At 42.7% G+C, this 17,093-nt stretch overlaps 1 protein-coding gene across 2 annotated transcripts in view; it reads left to right on the forward strand.

Annotated features, from left to right (window-relative positions):
- Nucleotides 1–17,093, forward strand: part of LOC131817374 (zinc finger protein 345-like) — a 90,604-nt gene that overhangs the window by 36,747 nt on the left and 36,764 nt on the right. For both annotated transcript variants that reach the window (XM_059150656.1, XM_059150655.1), the window contains exons 2-4: nt 2,323–2,382; nt 7,282–7,408; nt 7,881–7,976. In XM_059150656.1, the coding sequence (XP_059006639.1) occupies nt 2,368–2,382; nt 7,282–7,408; nt 7,881–7,976 (238 nt within the window). In that variant the 5' untranslated portion in view covers nt 2,323–2,367. The remainder of the gene's footprint in view (nt 1–2,322; nt 2,383–7,281; nt 7,409–7,880; nt 7,977–17,093) is intronic.

Here is a 17,093-nt window from a genome sequence, read left to right on the forward strand (position 1 = left end):
TCCCGGGTCAGTTCTGAATAAAAGACTGTCGATGGAGGCCCACATTGGCAACCCCATGAGGGTTGCCAGTCTCACTCTGGAGAGTTTTCATTATCCTTGCTTAATAAAACTCTACCACTTTATTCACTCCCCTTTGTCCTCAAGATTTACTCTTTGACTCCCTGAGATAAAAAGCTCACGCTCCTCCTTCAACAGGATCTACCTGGTTTTGACAAGAATTGTGTCTGTGCCGCCAGCCTTGTCGATCAGGTTTTCAGTGTGCTACCAGATTACTTAAAAAAAAAAAAAAAAAAAAAAAAAGTCTAAGAAGGGAGGAGGGGAGGTTTCCAAACAAGAAAAAAAGTTACTTAGTTTAATATCATGACTCCCAGGGGCGCCTGGGTGGCTCAGTGGGTTAAGCCTCTGCCTTGGGCTTAGGTCCTGATCTCAGGGTCCTGGCATCAAGCCCCGCATCAGGCTCTCTGCTCAGGGGGGAGCTTGCTTCCCCCCCTCTCTCTGCCTGTCTCTCTGCCTACTTGTAATCTCTGTCAAATAAATAAATAATCTTTAAAAAAAAAGATAATATATTTTTTAAAAAATGCCTCCCAGATGTTTTAAGGCAGCATTTTGATTTTGTTCAGCTTGATGCTTTTTTTAAAAAAAAATTTTTTAAAGAATTTATTTATTTATTTAACAGACAGAGATCACAGGTAGGCAGAGAGGCAGGCAGAGAGAGAGGTGGGAGGAAGCAGGCTAATGGTTTCAGTTTCAGTTACCAGGGAAACCAGAGTGAGATAACTTCATATTTACAGTGAGAAACCACTGAACATTTTCTAGGATAGCTAAACTTAAGTGAAAATATTGAGGAATTAGAATTCCCATTTACTACTGTGGGAAACAAAGGCAAAGGAAAAAACATTGATTTCCTTACTGCCAGCAGGCCACTGAAAAGTCCTTGAAACAGGTACAGTGACCTTCCTCTCAGAGCTCAACTCAACTTTTGCCCTTTTGCTAAGGACAAAAGACAATCTTAGAATAACATTATCCCGGCCTCCCAAGATCCTGTGAGTCTACATTAACATAAGAAAATTCCTTTGGAAACTTCCTTTATTTCTACCTCCTAAGATACATGTTAGCAATTATCCCCCAAACATATGGCCCACTGGTAGACCTCTGAAGTATCTAATGACTGAGGGTTTACTGAACAGTAACAAATGAATATTTCCTAAAAATAGCTAGCCCTTTCAACATCCTGGAACAACATTTGGATGTTCCCAAAATACTTTGCAGGCGTATGCTGTCCTTACTCCCTTTCCAGCTTAAAAGTATATAATCAGTCACCTGTTGCAACCGCAGTGCAGCTCTATCTGCCCATGAGTCCTGTCTCCATACTTTAATAAAACCACCTTTTTGCACCAAAGATATCTCAAGAATTCTTCCTTGGCCAGTGACTCCAAACCACAACATTCTACACCAATGGGAATTTAAAGAGTACATTCAGTTTGGAAAATGATTTGGCAGTGACTTATGAAAATAAGCTTTGCTAACCAAGGGGAGCATTTTATCACCACAAAATAGGTCTCTTTGGCCTAAGGCTTATTTTAACGAAACAAAGGAAAAGCTCTGAAACCCTGCAGAAGTTGCCTTTGGTAAAACAGATTTGCATTTGTTAAGGGAAAGCTCCATTTGTGAGGGTGTCTCCCTCTGTTCTTTAGAAAGAGGGATAAAGTGTCAGTCTCCAGAAACTCACCAGTGGACAAGGCACAGATTAAATAGCAGTAACAATCATGGACTTGGCCACTGTGCTTTGCCTGGTCACCTCCCCCAACGCTTCCCAGTAGGACACTGTGTGGAGTTTAAAAAATGATCATACTCAGAGCATCCCACCCAGATTCCATCAGTTAGTGAGGGTGGAAAAAACAGTGTTGTTTTAGTGAAACACTCCAGGCGATTCTAGGTGAGTCCACCAATAGCAGGAGGACTTCCCCTGAATAGAAGACAGCTGAGCGCAGGCTTTGGCTCCAGCAGAGGTAACATGGCCTCCGCCCAGTGATTCTAGAAGCATCAGGTCCGTGCAGCACACTTCTTTCTTTCTGCTCTCCCACAAGTTGTGTGTGTGTCTGTGGTTGGGAGGCCCCCTGAAAGCAGAGAAGGAAAAACTCAAAGATTAGTTTCCAAGGAGATATTCATTATTTCTGAATAGCTCTTGATATAAAAGGCTAGGAAATTGGACCTTTTCTGCATTTCAAAGTCCTACCTGGAGGCGAGTGGTTTAGAGGTGAGGAGGCTCTTCGGTGACTTTAAAAAGGCATTGTCTCCTGACGCTGCTGTGATTTCTCCTAGAATCTGTTCTGAGGAAGAACGCCAAAGGACCAAGTGAAAAAAGAAATGGCCAGTTCTCAGGTAAGGCTTGCGTCTGAGTTTAGAGGCCCAGTCATCTTTTTCTCCTGAAATTCCTCACACTTAGAAATTGCAAATACTGACTTTTCTAGTACTGATGTTTCTGCTTTATGTTTACACCTAACTTTTGAAACTTTCCAGAAATGATACTCAAAATTAGGTCTTTAAAAATGCTTCTCACCTATAACCGAGAGCCTTCTAACCCTTCTCTCCAACCTGGCTTCCAGTAGGCCATCAACAGTTGTCACTTTGAGGGGTGCCTGGGTGGCTCAAACATTAAGCATCTTCCTTCAGCTCAGGTCATGATCCCAGGGTCCTGGGATCAGGCCCTACGCCAAGCTCTCCACTGGGCAGGGAGCCTCCTTCTCCCTCTCTCATGTCCCCTGCTAATGTTCCCTCTCTTGCTGTGTCTTTATCTCTGTCAAATAAATAACTAAAAGAAAACAAAAACTGTTGTCTGCCAGTATTGAAAATAATCCCTTGGTGACAGATCCACGGGGAAGGTGTTAAGTTAAGGATTCCTGTTGCTGATGGGGTCTGGTCCTGGGATATCGGTGGAGGAAAGTGGTCTTATTTAGGTCCCATCTGGAAGCATTACAGCTCTGTACAGACTAGGAGTAAAAAAATGCAGATAAGCAGTGGATATGAGACCCAGAATAATGTGGGACATTCTCTGGGAAAAAAAGGGTGGGGGTGAGGTCCATACCCTTTAGCATGTGGAAAACATACTGTATCTAAAATATACTATAGGGGCGCCTGGGTGGCTCAGTGGGTTAAGCCTCTGCCTTCAGCTCAGGTCATGATCTCAGGGTCCTGGGATCGAGTCCTGCATCGGGCTCTCTGCTCAGCAGGGAGCCTGCTTCCTCCTCTCTCTCTCTCTGCCTGCCTCTCTGCCTACTTGTGATCTCTCTCTGTGAAATAAATAAATAAAATCTTAAAAAAGTAAAATATACTATATATTCCAGGACAGGGAAAGTATATGTGATCAAAGTGTGCATAAATCCAGTGTATTCCCATAATTTCATTGACATTCTGATTTGCTTCTTAAGGGAATACAAGAATGTGGTACCTACATGGGGTGTCTCTTGAGTAGATGGGAGCTCTTAAATGTTGGGTGATGATCATGTGTGGGCCAGGCTAGGGGAAGCAAGAGAACACACCTGAGGCAGAACAAAGGAGCTAGAAGTTCATTGGATACACAGCAAGGGAGCACGGGGCAAAAACTAGGAGAGAGGCTGTCTGCCAGGAGGTGGTGGGTGGGACCTGTTTTTACAGGGGGAAGATGAGGAGGTTTGGAGACAGATGGAATATTCCCTTTTTTGGGACTGGGACCTGGCTCTAAGCAGCCCATTGGTTACTTAGGGCCTATGGCTGTTTGGGGGTGGGTCGCCTGATGGGCCTGTCCCTGTTCAGGCAGGTAGTCACCGGGCCTTTTCCCATTCCAGTGCGCAAGCCTGTTTGCCTAAAAGTGGCCTCAACAAAGAACACACCTTTGCAGGGTTCTTGTCTGTCTGGAGCAGAAGAAAGAATCTTGGACACAAAATGGTGAAGGGATAGTGTATCAAGTGAAGGGGAGAACAGAAAGAGAGCCTTCTAGAGTGAGAGGATTCTGGAGTGGGTTGCCACAGAGCACTTTTATGGTGGTTCTTTTAGAGAAAAGTGACCAGGGCACCTCAATCTTCTTGATGTCAACCCCAGTAACACCATGATTACTTTTCCTTTGAATATCTCATCTCTGATGTTTAAAACAAACAAGGTGGTCTGGTTGTGTTCCCTTATCTCTGGTTTCCTTCTGCCTCCTCATTCCTGGGATTTTTGGTGAGCCTGTTCACTTAGCCCATTATCTATCCATCCCCACCCAGCCCGGCCAGTCCCTTACTCAACACTAATAGTCATAGGTCCTTCAGTGTGCCTTAGGCACTCATACCAACTTGTTTCATCACAGCTGATGTTAAGTTCTTTAAATGGCTTGATGCTTTATGCCAGACAGCCCCCCAGTAATACTCATATGTTCCTTCTTAAATTCATGAGGTTCTTTGATGGATTTTCTGAATGATGTGCAGAAACCAGCATGTTTCAGTTGGAAATTCCTTAGTTTCTCTTTGCTTGTAGTGTCTGATAGGAGAACAAAGCTAAATAAATGTAGAGGAAAATGAAATGTCCTTACAACGTGCCACCCACTGATAAACATTAGAGACAAGCAAAGTGTGGCTTTCTTCAAGGAATTCACAGGTGCCTTTGTGTAATGCTTTGCTAGAGGCAAAAGCTACCTCAGGTGGACAATAGTCAGACCTCCAGGATCCTGTAGGTTTTATTCAATATATGAAAATCCCTTCGAAATTTCTTTTATCTCTTATCCCCTTAACAGAAAAGCATATAAACAATGCCTTCTCAAAATCACAGTGTAGCTCTTTCTGCCAATGGGTCCTGTCCCTGAGGCTTAATAAAAACAGGTTTTTTTTTGTTGTTGCTGTTTTTGTTTTTAACCAATAGTGCCTTAAGAATCCTTTCTTGACCATTTGCTCACAAGCCACCTCACATGAGTTTGCACTGGGCAGGTGAAGGCTCCCACCTTGCTGTAGTTGGTAGCACGGACTTCTGGGAGTAGAGGATCTGACTCAGTCAGACCTCCCTCTTATGAGGTTTTTTTTTGTTTTTTTTTTTTTAAAGATTTTATTTATTTATTTGTAAGAGAGAGAGAGTGAGAGTGAGCACAGGCAGACAGAGTGGAAGGCAGAGTCAGAAGCAGGCTCCCTGCGGAGCAAGGAGCCCGACGCGGGACTCGATCCCAGGACGCTGGGATCATGACCTGAGCCGAAGGCAGCTGCTTAACCAACTGAGCCACCCAGGCGTCCCACCCTCTTATGAGTTTTTACTTGATTCCACACTCATGTCATAGACATACTCTTCAAAAAAAAATAGATATTGTTTATGTTTATTTTAGAGTGAGAGAGATGGTGTGTGTGAGAGAAAGAGGGAGGTTGATCCAGGGTAGAGGCAGAGGGGAAGGAAGAGACTTTCCAGCTGACTCTGCTGAGTAGATCCCAGAACCCTGAGACCATGACCATGACCTGAGTTCCAAAGTCAAGAGTAAGATGCTAACCCATTGTGCCACCCAGGCACTCTATTTCCTCCTTTGTATTTTCAAAAGAAGAAAACAAGAATCACATAATTAACATGTTTGAGGATCTTAAAATCCTGAAATAGGTCACAGATGATGATTGAAACCAAAGCGTTTGATGAAATACTGTGTAGTGGGATCTTCAAGCACGGGGGTCAAGAGAGAATTCTGGAGATACTCTATGGTACCAGAGAGTAGGTTTATTGCAGTAGCATAGGGACAGGACCTGTGGGTAGAAGGAGCTGCAGGTCAGCCCCATGAAGCTGGTGGTTATGTGCGCAGTGTTCAAGGGGGGAGGGTAGGTGCACAGAGTATTAGATCACAAGTGTTTGTTCATATTTGTAGGTGTAAAACTACTTTTGTAAGATTTCTCCGATGTTATTGTTCAATTCGATATTAATATTGGTGAGATGTACAGGGAGTCAAGAGACCCTTTAAGAATGTAGCAAGCAGGGGTGCATGGGTGGCTCAGTGGGTTAAGCCTCTGCCTTGGGCTCAGGTCGTGATCCTGGAGTTCCGGGATTGAGTCCTGCATCAGGCTCCCTGGTTGGCAGGGAGTCTGCTTCTCCCTCTGACCCTCCTTTTTCTCATGTTCTCTCTCTCTCGTTCTCTCAAATAAAAAATAAAATCTTTAAAAAAAAAGAACATAGCAATTAGTATATTTTTTATTTTTAGCAGAACTAGGAAGCCTGTGGGTCAGCTTTCTGAGTTAAAAGTAAATGTTTTTCTGCTTGTATCCCTCATCATACTACCCGTGTAAACAATAGATGTTTTTTTTTTTTTTTAAGATTTTATTTATTTACTTGAGTAAGAGACAGTGAGAGAGAGCATGAATGAGGAGAAGGTCAGAGAGAGAAGCAGACTCCCCATGGAGCTGGGAGTCCGATGCGGGACTCGATCCCGAGACTCCAGGATCATGACCTGAGCCGAAGGCAGTCGTCCAACCAACTGAGCCACCCAGGCGTCCCAACAATAGCTATTTTTAAAAAAGATTTTTGGGATTTATTTATTTGACAGAGAGGGAGAGAGATCACAAGCAGGCAGAGAGGCAGTCAGAGAGAGGGAAGCAGGCTCTCTGCTGAGCAGAGAGCCTGATGTGGGGCTCAATCCGAGGACCCTGAGATCATGACCTGAGACGAAGACAGAGGCCCAACCCTCTGAGCCACACAGGTGCCCCAATAATAGCTGTTTTATCTGTATCATTCTCTGTGTTTGTGTTGATACTGGGAATAAAAGACAGAGGCAGCATCATGTGAGCACATGTAAGTCTCATGTGAATGAAAATGGTTCTTGAGTTAATCACCGTGAGGTTTTCTGCTCTACCACCTTTTTTTTTTTTTTAAAGATTTTATTTATTTATTTGACAGAGAGAGATCATAAGCAAGCAAAGAGGGAGGCTGAGGGAGAGGGGGAAGCAGGCTTCCCGCTGAGCAGAGAGCCCGATGTGGGGCTGAATCCCAGGACCCTGAGATCAGGACCAGAGCCGAAGGCAGAGGCTTAACCCACTGAGCCACCCAGGCGCCCCTAGTCCTTAACCTTCTATTGCACGGTTTCTGTTTTCACCACAGGAGCCTCTCTCCATGGGGTGTTTTGGCTAAAGTAAAGGGTAAGGGGAAAAGAAGAGGTTAACTCAAATGTGGAATAAAGTTTGGTGGGTACAGTGAGATAAGCAGTGACGGTCAGGTGTTGGGGTCTAGCTGGTGACATTAACTCCTCTTTCAACTTAGGGACCATTGTGAACTCTGTCAATGGCCTCTTGGTAACTGTGGTATTTATTGCAGGGACAGCTGACCTTCAGGGATGTGGCCATAGAATTCTCCGAGGAGGAGTGGGGACGCCTGACCCACACTCAGCGGCAACTGTACAGGGATGTGATGTTGGAGAACTATGGACACCTGCTCTTCTTGGGTGAGAATGACTCCTTCCAGTTTTCCCAGACCACACTCAGGGTTTCATTCTCCTTTGAAGACTGTCTCTTGAATGATTCCTCTTTGCATAACTGGAGATCAGATCACTGCACTAAGGAACACAAGTAAGGATTGGTAGGTGTAGACAAAAATCCTCCTGACCTTAGCCTCCCCTTCCTTCAGGTAACAACATTTCTATAGATGAGCGGCTGTTGAATGCCTGATGTGGCATAAAATGGTACCGCCTGCATTTAAACTCCAATTTTCACTCCTTATTATTGTATTGGCAGTACTAGGAAGCACAAGTTAGGATGTGACTCTTTGAAAGTCCTTAATGTTCTACAGGGGCTGCTGGTTAACAGTGTTTGGTAAATCATCTTTTAGAATTCTGCAATGTTCTCTCTTCTCTGCTGATGCAGTGTGGATTGAAAGACTCTCCAGCAATAAGTATATTCGATTTCTCTGTTAAACAGGTCTCACTGTGTCAAAGCCTGATTTGGTCTCCTTTTTGGAGCAAAAGAAGGACCCTTGGGATGTGAAGAGAAAGAAGACAGTGGTCTTTGATCCAGGTAGGTGGGAATGGATGAAGCAGATGACAGAGGTGAAGTCCAAGTCTGAAGGAGGAAGGTAAACCTTCAAATGTGGTTCTGGTACCTCTGCTTGAATGAAAATCAGGTGAAGAAGCCCCATTTTGTCTCTGTCTCTCCCAGAGGGACATCTGTGAGCCAACATCATCATGCTTTTATTTTCTCTAAGGATTCTGCTTCAGCTCCAGTGATGGTCCATCCTGTCCACAGGGAGGACCAGGAGACTCTCCTTGGACTGGGAGGGTCTCCATAATCTGAGAGCTCTTCATTGCTTTGAGGGTGTTGGGAAAGTCTCCCTTTTTCTGAGGGTCTCTGTGCTAAGTCTCTTCTAAGTTCTGTTTTGCTTCGTGTGAGAAAGTGTGCCCGCATTGTGGTGGGCATACTTGGGATTGGTGCAGAAAGACCCGGAACGCTGGAGATAGACCCACATAGTTTCTGGTTTATGCTTTCCAATGTTATGGAGGCTTTAATCTAAACATATAAAATTGAGACTCCATAAATTCATCAGGTAACAAAACACTTCCCTAAAATGAGAGAATATAATCCTTTATTTCACTTAAAACATTCATTCTTCGGGGCAGCTTGGTGGCTCAGTGAGTTAAGCCTCTGTCTTCAGCTCAGGTCATGGTCTCAGGGTCCTGGGATTGAGCCCCACATTGGGCTCTCCTGAAGGAGCCTGCTTCCTCCCCGCTCCCACCCCCCTGTTTGTCTCTCTGCCTACTTGTCATCTCTGTTAAATAAAATCTTTTAAAAAAAAAAGAACATTCACAACTAAGTGAGTTGTTATAATATTGGCATTAATTTCAACATCTATTTATTGTTGAATTTATATTCTCTTTGCATGAGAAGCACATTTGGTGACTCAAAAACAATTTGTTTTTAAAGATTTTATTTATTTATTTGACAGACAGAGATCACAAGTAGGCGGAGAGGCAGGCAGAGAGAGAAAGGAAGGGAAGCAGGCTTCCTGCTGAGCAGAGAGCCCGACGTGGGGCTCGATCCCAGGACCCTGAGACTATGACCTGAGCCGAAGGCAGAGGCTCTACCCACTGAGCCACCCAGGCGCCCCTCAAAAGCAATTTTCACATTTTTTTAAAAAGATTTATTTAATAATTTAACAGATGGAGATCACAAGTAGGCAGAGAAGCAGGCAGAGTGGCGGGGTGGGGCGGGGGGAAGCAGGCTCCCTGCTGAACAGAGAGCCTGATGTGGGGCCTGATCCTAGGACCTTGGGATCATGAAGATCCCGGAGCTGAAGGCAGAGGCTTTAACCCACTGAGCCACCCGGTGCCCCAATTTTTACATTTTTTATACCTCTGTATCTTGTCTAGGTGTTATATTTTGTCCTAACTGTGGTGTTACTCCAGTGATATGCTTTGACACTGTTCTCGTTAACTTTTCTGTCTTCTGTATGTATTTTCATTCCTGTTACCTTAGAGATTCCTTAAAACATCTTACAGTTACATAGCAAACCATTTTGAACCAAAGTCAGTTTTATAGAAAAGTTTTCTACTTAAAGCTCTCCACCCCTGAACCTACTTTATGTTACTACTATCAGAAATTCTTGTCTTTTATGTTGTGTAGTTAATTAGGTCGATTTATGATTTTTAATGCTTTTGTTTAAGAACTTCTATAGCAGAAATACAGGTGACCCGTGGTACCTCATTACAGCAGTACAGGTTTCCAGAATTGTGTAAATATTTATATTAGCAGGAGTTTTATGTTGTCATGTGCTTTCAGTTGCTCTTTTGAATCCTTTTATTTCAAGCAGAAAGACTTCCTTTCACCTTTCTTGGGACAGGTCTGCTGGTAAATCAGAGGGTCTTTTGCTTGGCATAGCCTTCATTTGCAGAGTCAGGCACAGCAGTTCTGCCAGGTTGATTGTTCTTGGTGTGGATTGTTTACTCTGCGTGTACTTGAATACATGATCGCACTCCGCTTTTCCTGTAAGTTCTGCTGAAAATTCCAGTTATACTCTCATAGCAGCTCTTTTTCATAGAAGGTGAGTTACTTTGTCACGCTGTTTTAAAATTCCCTTTTCACCTCAGATTTTTTTTTTAAGGGTTTTGTTTATTTATTTTCACAGAGAGAGAGAGCACGCACAAGCAGGGAAAGTGGCAGGCAAGGGAGAGGAGAAACGGGCTCCCTACTGAGCAGGGAGCCCTCTGTGGGGCTTGATAGCAGGACCCCAGGATCATGACGTGAGCTGAAGGCAGACTCTTAACCAACTAAGCCACCCAGGTGCCCCTCACCTCTGAGTTTTGATAGGTATATTTATTTATTTTAATTTTTTATTTGACAGAGAGATCACAAGTAGACTGAGAGGCAGGCGGGGGTTGGGGGGAGGAAGCAGACTCCCTGCTGAGCAGAGATTTGTGGCTCCATCCCAGGACGCTGGGATCATGACCTGAGCTGAAGGCAAAGGCTTAACCCACTGAGCCACCCCAGGCGTCCCAGTTTGTCTGATTCTTTCTTCCACTTGAGCAAGTCTGTGGGTGACCCACTGGTGTGTTTTCACCTTCAGGCATCGTGTTCTTTAGCTCCCTGTTCCTGCTTGGCTGATTGTTACACTTCATCTCTTTGAGTTTACATTTTGGTCATGACCCGTTTTCTGATCTCACTGAGTTTCATATCTGTTTTCTCTTCCTTTCTCCATGCGTGTCTTTATGATGATTAGTTCTTTGTCATGCAAGTAGGAGTTCTTCATTAACGGAGGGTCCGTTTGTGGGACTACTTTTTTTGATGTGGCAAAGCCTTTGACTACTATTCAAAAATTACCAACATAAGGCAACACATACTGGTGAGAAGGTCGATAAAGGTAAAAAAAGAAAAAAATGTGGCAAAGCCTTTAGGCAGAATCACAACTTTCTAAGCATCAGAGAGTGCATGATGACAGAAACCCTATAAATGTAAAAAATGTGGCAAAGCTTTTATTTCATAATCCAGACTCTTCAACATGAGATCATACATCCTGTGGAGATACTGTAAAATGTCCAGAATGTAGACAAAGTCTTCACAATGAACTTAGTCTTCCTCAACCTCAGAGGAAGCATATAGGATAGAAATGCCAGAAATGTAATGATGGATGAAAATCCTGTTTTAGTATATACTTCAGAAAAAAGTCTTAGTGAAGGAAAAAAAAACCATAAAAGACGTGAGCAGTTAGTGAACTATGTAATGGAATGACATTTATATAAAATCAGAAAAGTCACAGCAGAAATCAGTAAGTTAGTCTCATTTTCCAGACATGATTCTAAATTAGGGTATTTATTATAGAAAAGAATCCAAAATTCAAAGAGTTAAATCAATAACATTTTAGCTTTGGACAATGCAGACTTTCAGGGTGTCAGCTCTAACACAATTGACAATCTGCTTTTCACTCTTGGGTCTCCAAACATCCAGTCACACCTAGCTTTCCATAGAAAGAGCCCATTGTTGACCAGAACCCTTACCTAAAACAAATTGTCCATATTCCCTGTATTTTATATGGTATTCTTATAGTAAGGTAGGCTTAAGAAGAGTCAATATTAAGGAAATCATAACAGAAAACATTTTTAGACTACTGCACAATAGGTATCAACAAAATCTATGTGTAACTAGACCCAGGCCCTTCAAACCCATGTTACTCTATTGCGAGCTGGATCTGTTAATATGCCTCAAAGGATCAAGGGATGATCATTGTCTGGGGAGGGATAATAGTGTGTCTCTTCCTTTTCTTTTGACCACATTTGAGATTTTTCACATGGAAAATACTATTTTACTCTTAAATCATCTCATGCTGTGTCTTTATTGCTTGTATATATGCAGAGTGATTTTATCGTTGCTGCCTCAGAGACACGAGGGGCTCTTGTATAATGGGGAATTCGCTCGTGCCACTTTGCTCAGAAGGTTAAGGAGGCTCTGGTGGATAGTGAATGAGGAAAGTTACATGGAGATGCCGTTTGTGGTTGATATGTAAGAGTGATATAAATCATGGTGAAGTAAGTGTTCAGGGAGTCATTATTTACATTAAAGTAAAACAGAGAGGTGTGCCTGGGTGGCTTAGCTAATGATCCATCTCTATTTCAACTCAGGTCATGATCTTGGGGTTTGGAAGAGTCCCACGTTGGGCTCAAGCTCAGAGTCTGCTAGGGATTCTCTCTCCCTCTCCTTCTGGCCCTCCCCTGTGGTGCTCTTACATGCTCTTTCTCTAAATAAATGGATAAATAATTTTTTAAAAATGTTTGATTCATTTGTCAGAGAGAGAGAACAAGCAGGGGGAGCAACAGGCAGGAGAAGCAGTCTCCCAGTGGAGCAAGGATCCAGATTTGGGACTTGATCCAGGGTGCTAGGATCATAACCTGAGCTAACTCAGACATTAACCAACTGAGCCACCCAGACATCCCATGATTAGTGTTGTGTTTTTTTAACCATTTGTAAAAATGTTCTCTTATCAATGAAACAAGATGGGATTGGGAGGGAGACAAACCATAAGTGACTCTTAATCTCACAAAACAAACTGAGGGTTGCTGGGGGGAGGGGGGTGGGATTATGTACATTGGGGAGGGTATGTGCTTTGGTGAGTGCTGTGAAGTATGTAAACCTGGTGATTCACAGACCTGTACCCCTGGGGATAAAAATATATGTTTATAAAAAATAAAAAATTAAAAAAAAATTAAGGAAAAAAAAATGTTCTCTTATGCCAAAACCACAGTAACACAATCCGTTATGTTTTTCTAATAACATTAATTATCTTACAGTTGTGCTCAGAAATGTATTAAACAACATCTTCTGTGGTTTGAGTAGTGACTGAAATTTTCTATTGTTTAAGACTTTGTTTGTAAGTAATCTCTGTAATCAACATGGAGCGTAACCTTAAAACGTTGAGTTCAAGAGTCACCTGCACTACCATGTGAACCATCTGGCTGCTCTTTGAATGATCATTCCTGTATTCCCATAGCAGAATGCCTTCTCAGGGCTTGGTGATAGCAGTAATCTACTTGTCATGGACAGTAGCTGGAATCTTGGCAAACTGAGAGCTGTTTTTACCATTATCTCACTGGGCGTGGGTTAACTTCTACAGAATTTACTGCCAAACATGAGTTTAGTCAACTCATTGGTCATTGTCTTTAAAGGAGTTCCACCAAGAGTGATGGCTTTTGGGTGAAGAGATCTCTTTCATGATTTTGGATGTAGACTTCTTTAGTATTTTTACAGAGTGGCCAGGAGTGTGTCCATTGTAGTACACTGTGGGTCTCAAGTGTCTTCTAGACTATTAAGATTAGCCGTACGTATGCTGCCTGCAAGGAGCTAAAGTGAAGACTTCCAAGTACACGACCTTTTCATTTTCCAACATATGTCACTCCCAAATGAGCAGCAAAACATGCTGAAGGAAAACCCATTTGGGGAACCATCGTGGATATCAGAAGAAAATTATACATTTGCTCTACTCAGCATTGTTACTATTCCTTGAAATCATGTTGTGAGCTCATGGTCCACCCCAATGGTTCCTTGATTTTCATCCAGTACAGGCACAAGCAGTGGGTCGAGTGTATTCATAAGATCAGCATTTTCCAGATCTTTTTTTTTTTTAAATATTTTATTTATTTATTTGACAGAGAGAGATCACAAGTAGGCAGAGAGGCAGGCAGAGAGAGAGAGAGAGAGAGAGAGGAGGAAGCAGGCTCCCTGCTGAGCAGAGAGCCTGATGCGAGACTCGATCCCAGGACCCTGAGATCATGACCTGAGCCAAAGGCAGCGGATTAACCCACTGAGCCACCCATGCGCCCGCATTTTCCAGATCTTCACCTAAGTTCATAGCCACCCAAAGTATTTTTCTCCTTCTGTTTCACTTGACTCAATCTCCTGCATCTTTTATGTCTACATTGCTGCTGTTAATATTCTCCATTGACGGTTCCTGGAACACCTCTGCCCTAATTCCTATGTGTTTCCCAATCATTAGCCCTTTTACTGTCATGGGCCATGATTCTATTATATGCAGGGCTTACTCTTCCTCGGTAAGAAACATAAAATCCTCTCATCTTTTCAGATCCATGTAAATTGTATGCTTTTGTGCAATTTCTTCACCCCTCTCTCTTAGACGCTCACTACAGAAATTTAAGGCAGATTCTCACAGGTATTGGGATCTCTTTACCTGTTCAAATGCAAGACCTACGGAGACATTGAGAAGAGAACATAACTGCTCACACGATTCTTCTGTATTGTATCGTGCAGATCATAGTCTTCAACAGGGTTTCAGTGATGCAGAATGGATAGATTTTCTTTCAGATCCTGTGTCAGATTCAGAGGTGTTTGACGAGGTAGTGTATACATAGGAAAATTAGGCAGGAGTCAAGCCGGGGTCAAACTGAGTGGGGGATTTTGTTGGGAGATGATTCTCTGTGGGTTTATGTTTCTCCATGTTTTGTGGGTAGAGGCGTTGAAAGTTTTTCTTCTTGTCTTTCCATTGATGTTTGTGTATTAAAAAGCTTCGGAATATAGTGGTAGTATCTTGCTCTTGGATAGAGCACAGATTTGTTCACTGTACAGGAAAATAGAGCTCCTTCCATGGCAAAGTTTAGGTAGATAGGCTAGATATTCCTTTAATATATGGGGTTTCTGGGGTGCCTCAGTGGCTCAGTTGGTTAAAGCCTCTGCCTTCGGCTCATGTCATAAGCCCAGGTCCCTGGGATTGAGCCCCACATCAGGTTCTCTGATCAGTGGAGAGCCTGCATCTCTCTCTCCCTCTGCCTACCACTCTGCCTACTTGTGTTCTCTATCTCTCTGTCAAATAAATAAATAAAAACTTTAAAAAAAGAGAGAGAAGAAAAGAACAAAAACCAGATACAGATATGCCTAAGCATGTGTCACTTAAAGTGCTTAACCCACTGAGCTACCCAGGCACCCCACTTAAACTACTTTTTAGAAGTTGCATATAAAGGAAAGCTAACCTACTCTGCACATTAGGGTAATCCTATGTATTCATGGGAGGATATAAACTTAGGAAAGTGAATTTATCTGTAACACAATGGTAGAGAAAGGAAAGGACATGGGAGAGAGGTGAGAGCTCCCAGCAGGAACCCAGCATTCAGAAATGAATCCTGGAGTCCTCACAGGCTGAGCAACCCAGAAGACACATGAAGAGCAGTCATTTCTGTGCGAGCTTCTTTAGTTGTTTCCTGCAGTGTTCTCTCTCTCATGTCTCACCATTAAAGTGTATGTAATAATGGCCACATGGCTCATTAAGGCTTCTCTCCGTAAGTGGATTCTTTGGGGAATGCTGGAAAGCGCAGTGGATTTTTATGTCCATGCTCATATTAGGCAGTGTCAGATTTTAGGAGGAAACCTGAGTTAAAAACAGAGCTCCTGTACCATGAACAGTGGGAAATAGTAAGGTAACGGACAACTTGATAGTTTTGAAGGCGGTGGATTGACTGGAGTCCTGGTTACCAAATCCAGCATTGTAACCAGAAGCAGATTGTACCTGATTTATTTGTCAAAGAGGGAGCTATTTCCAAGAAGATGTTTGACATGGTGGCAGGAAGAAGGAAAGGAAAAGGTGGCTCAGAAGAGAGGCTGATGAAGTTTACCATAGAGGGGTAGAATTAGCATGATCAGTGAACCAGCCCTGCAAGAAATGTTAAAGCAGAATCTTTAGTACAGATAAGATAGCAAAAGTGATACAGACAAGAGAGCATCAGAGAATATCTCCAGAAACAGTGACAAAACAAGGAATAATATGGCAATAAACACGTTTCTCTCAATAATTACTTTGGAGTGTACAGTATATTTTCTTTCAGTCAAGACACGTAGGGCATCTGAATGGCTTTTTTAAAAATTAAGACCCATCTATATGCTGCGTACAGAAGCCTCATTTTTGTTTTATTTTTAAGATTCACTTACTTGAGAGAAAGCATAAGCAGAGTGAGGGGCTGAGGGAGAGGGACAAGCAGACTCCATGCTGAGTGGGGAACCCAGTGGAGGGTTCGATCCCAGGATCCAAGATCATGACCTGAGCTGAAGTTAGATGCTAAAGTGACTAAACCACTCAGGCACCCCTGTAAGAGACTAACTTTAAACCTAAAGACACCTGCAGATTGAAAGAGAGGGGCTGAAATGGATGTCAAAAGAAAGCCAGAGTAACAATACTTATATCGGACAAAATATAGACATTTTGGGGGGCGCCTGGGTGGCTGAGTGGGTTGATCCTCTGCCTTCAGCTCAGGTTCTCAGGGTCCTCGGATCAAGCCCTGCATCTCAGCAGGGAGCCTACTTCCCCCTCTCTCTCTGCCTGTGTCTCTGCCTACTTGTGCTCTCTCTGTCAAATAAATGAATAAAATCCTAAAAAAAAAAAAATAGACATTTTTGTTCTTGTATTGTCTTCATCCTGCTTTGGTACCAGGATAATGTTGGCCTCATGGCATGATTTTTACTGTGTTCCCTCCATTCTGCTATTTCTAAGAGTCTTTATTTATTTATTTATTGGTATTGGAATTGATCAATAAAGGCATGTAGACTTGGACTTTTCTGTACTGGGAATATCTTTATTCCAAATTCAACTCTTATTTTTGTATTTGGTCTAAGAAGACTTGCTATTTCTTAGGTTCAAGGTTCGTATTTCAAACTTGGTAACTTCTACATTTGTAGGAATTATCCTTTTTCCCCTAATTTGTCTGAGTTGTTAGTATACAATTGTTCATAGTAGTCTGTTATCACAGTATATATTTCTGTGGTTAAGTGTTGTATAATTTTCTTTTCCATTTCTCATTTTCATTTTTGAGTCATCTCTCCTTTTTTTTCTTAAGTAATGTTAAAGTATTGCCAGTTTCGTTTGTTGTTTGGTAAAACTGGGCTTTGCTTTCAATGTTACTGTTTTTTTCTGGTGTCTTTATTTCTGATTTCACTTTGGTATTTCCTCCTCCTGACTTTCAGCTAAGTTTTTTTTGTTGTTGTTGTTGTTGTTTTCTATTTCCCTGTGGTGTAATGTTAAGAAAAAAAGTTGGGACACCTGAGTGGCTCAGTTGGTTAAGCGACTGCCTTCGGCTCAGGTCACGATCCTGGCATTCTGGGATCAAGTCCCACATCGGGCTCCTTGCTCAGCAGGGAGCCTGCTTCTCCCTC

The sequence above is a fragment of the Mustela lutreola genome, chromosome 16 (genome assembly GCF_030435805.1).
Source record: "Mustela lutreola isolate mMusLut2 chromosome 16, mMusLut2.pri, whole genome shotgun sequence".
Lineage (NCBI taxonomy): Eukaryota > Metazoa > Chordata > Mammalia > Carnivora > Mustelidae > Mustela > Mustela lutreola.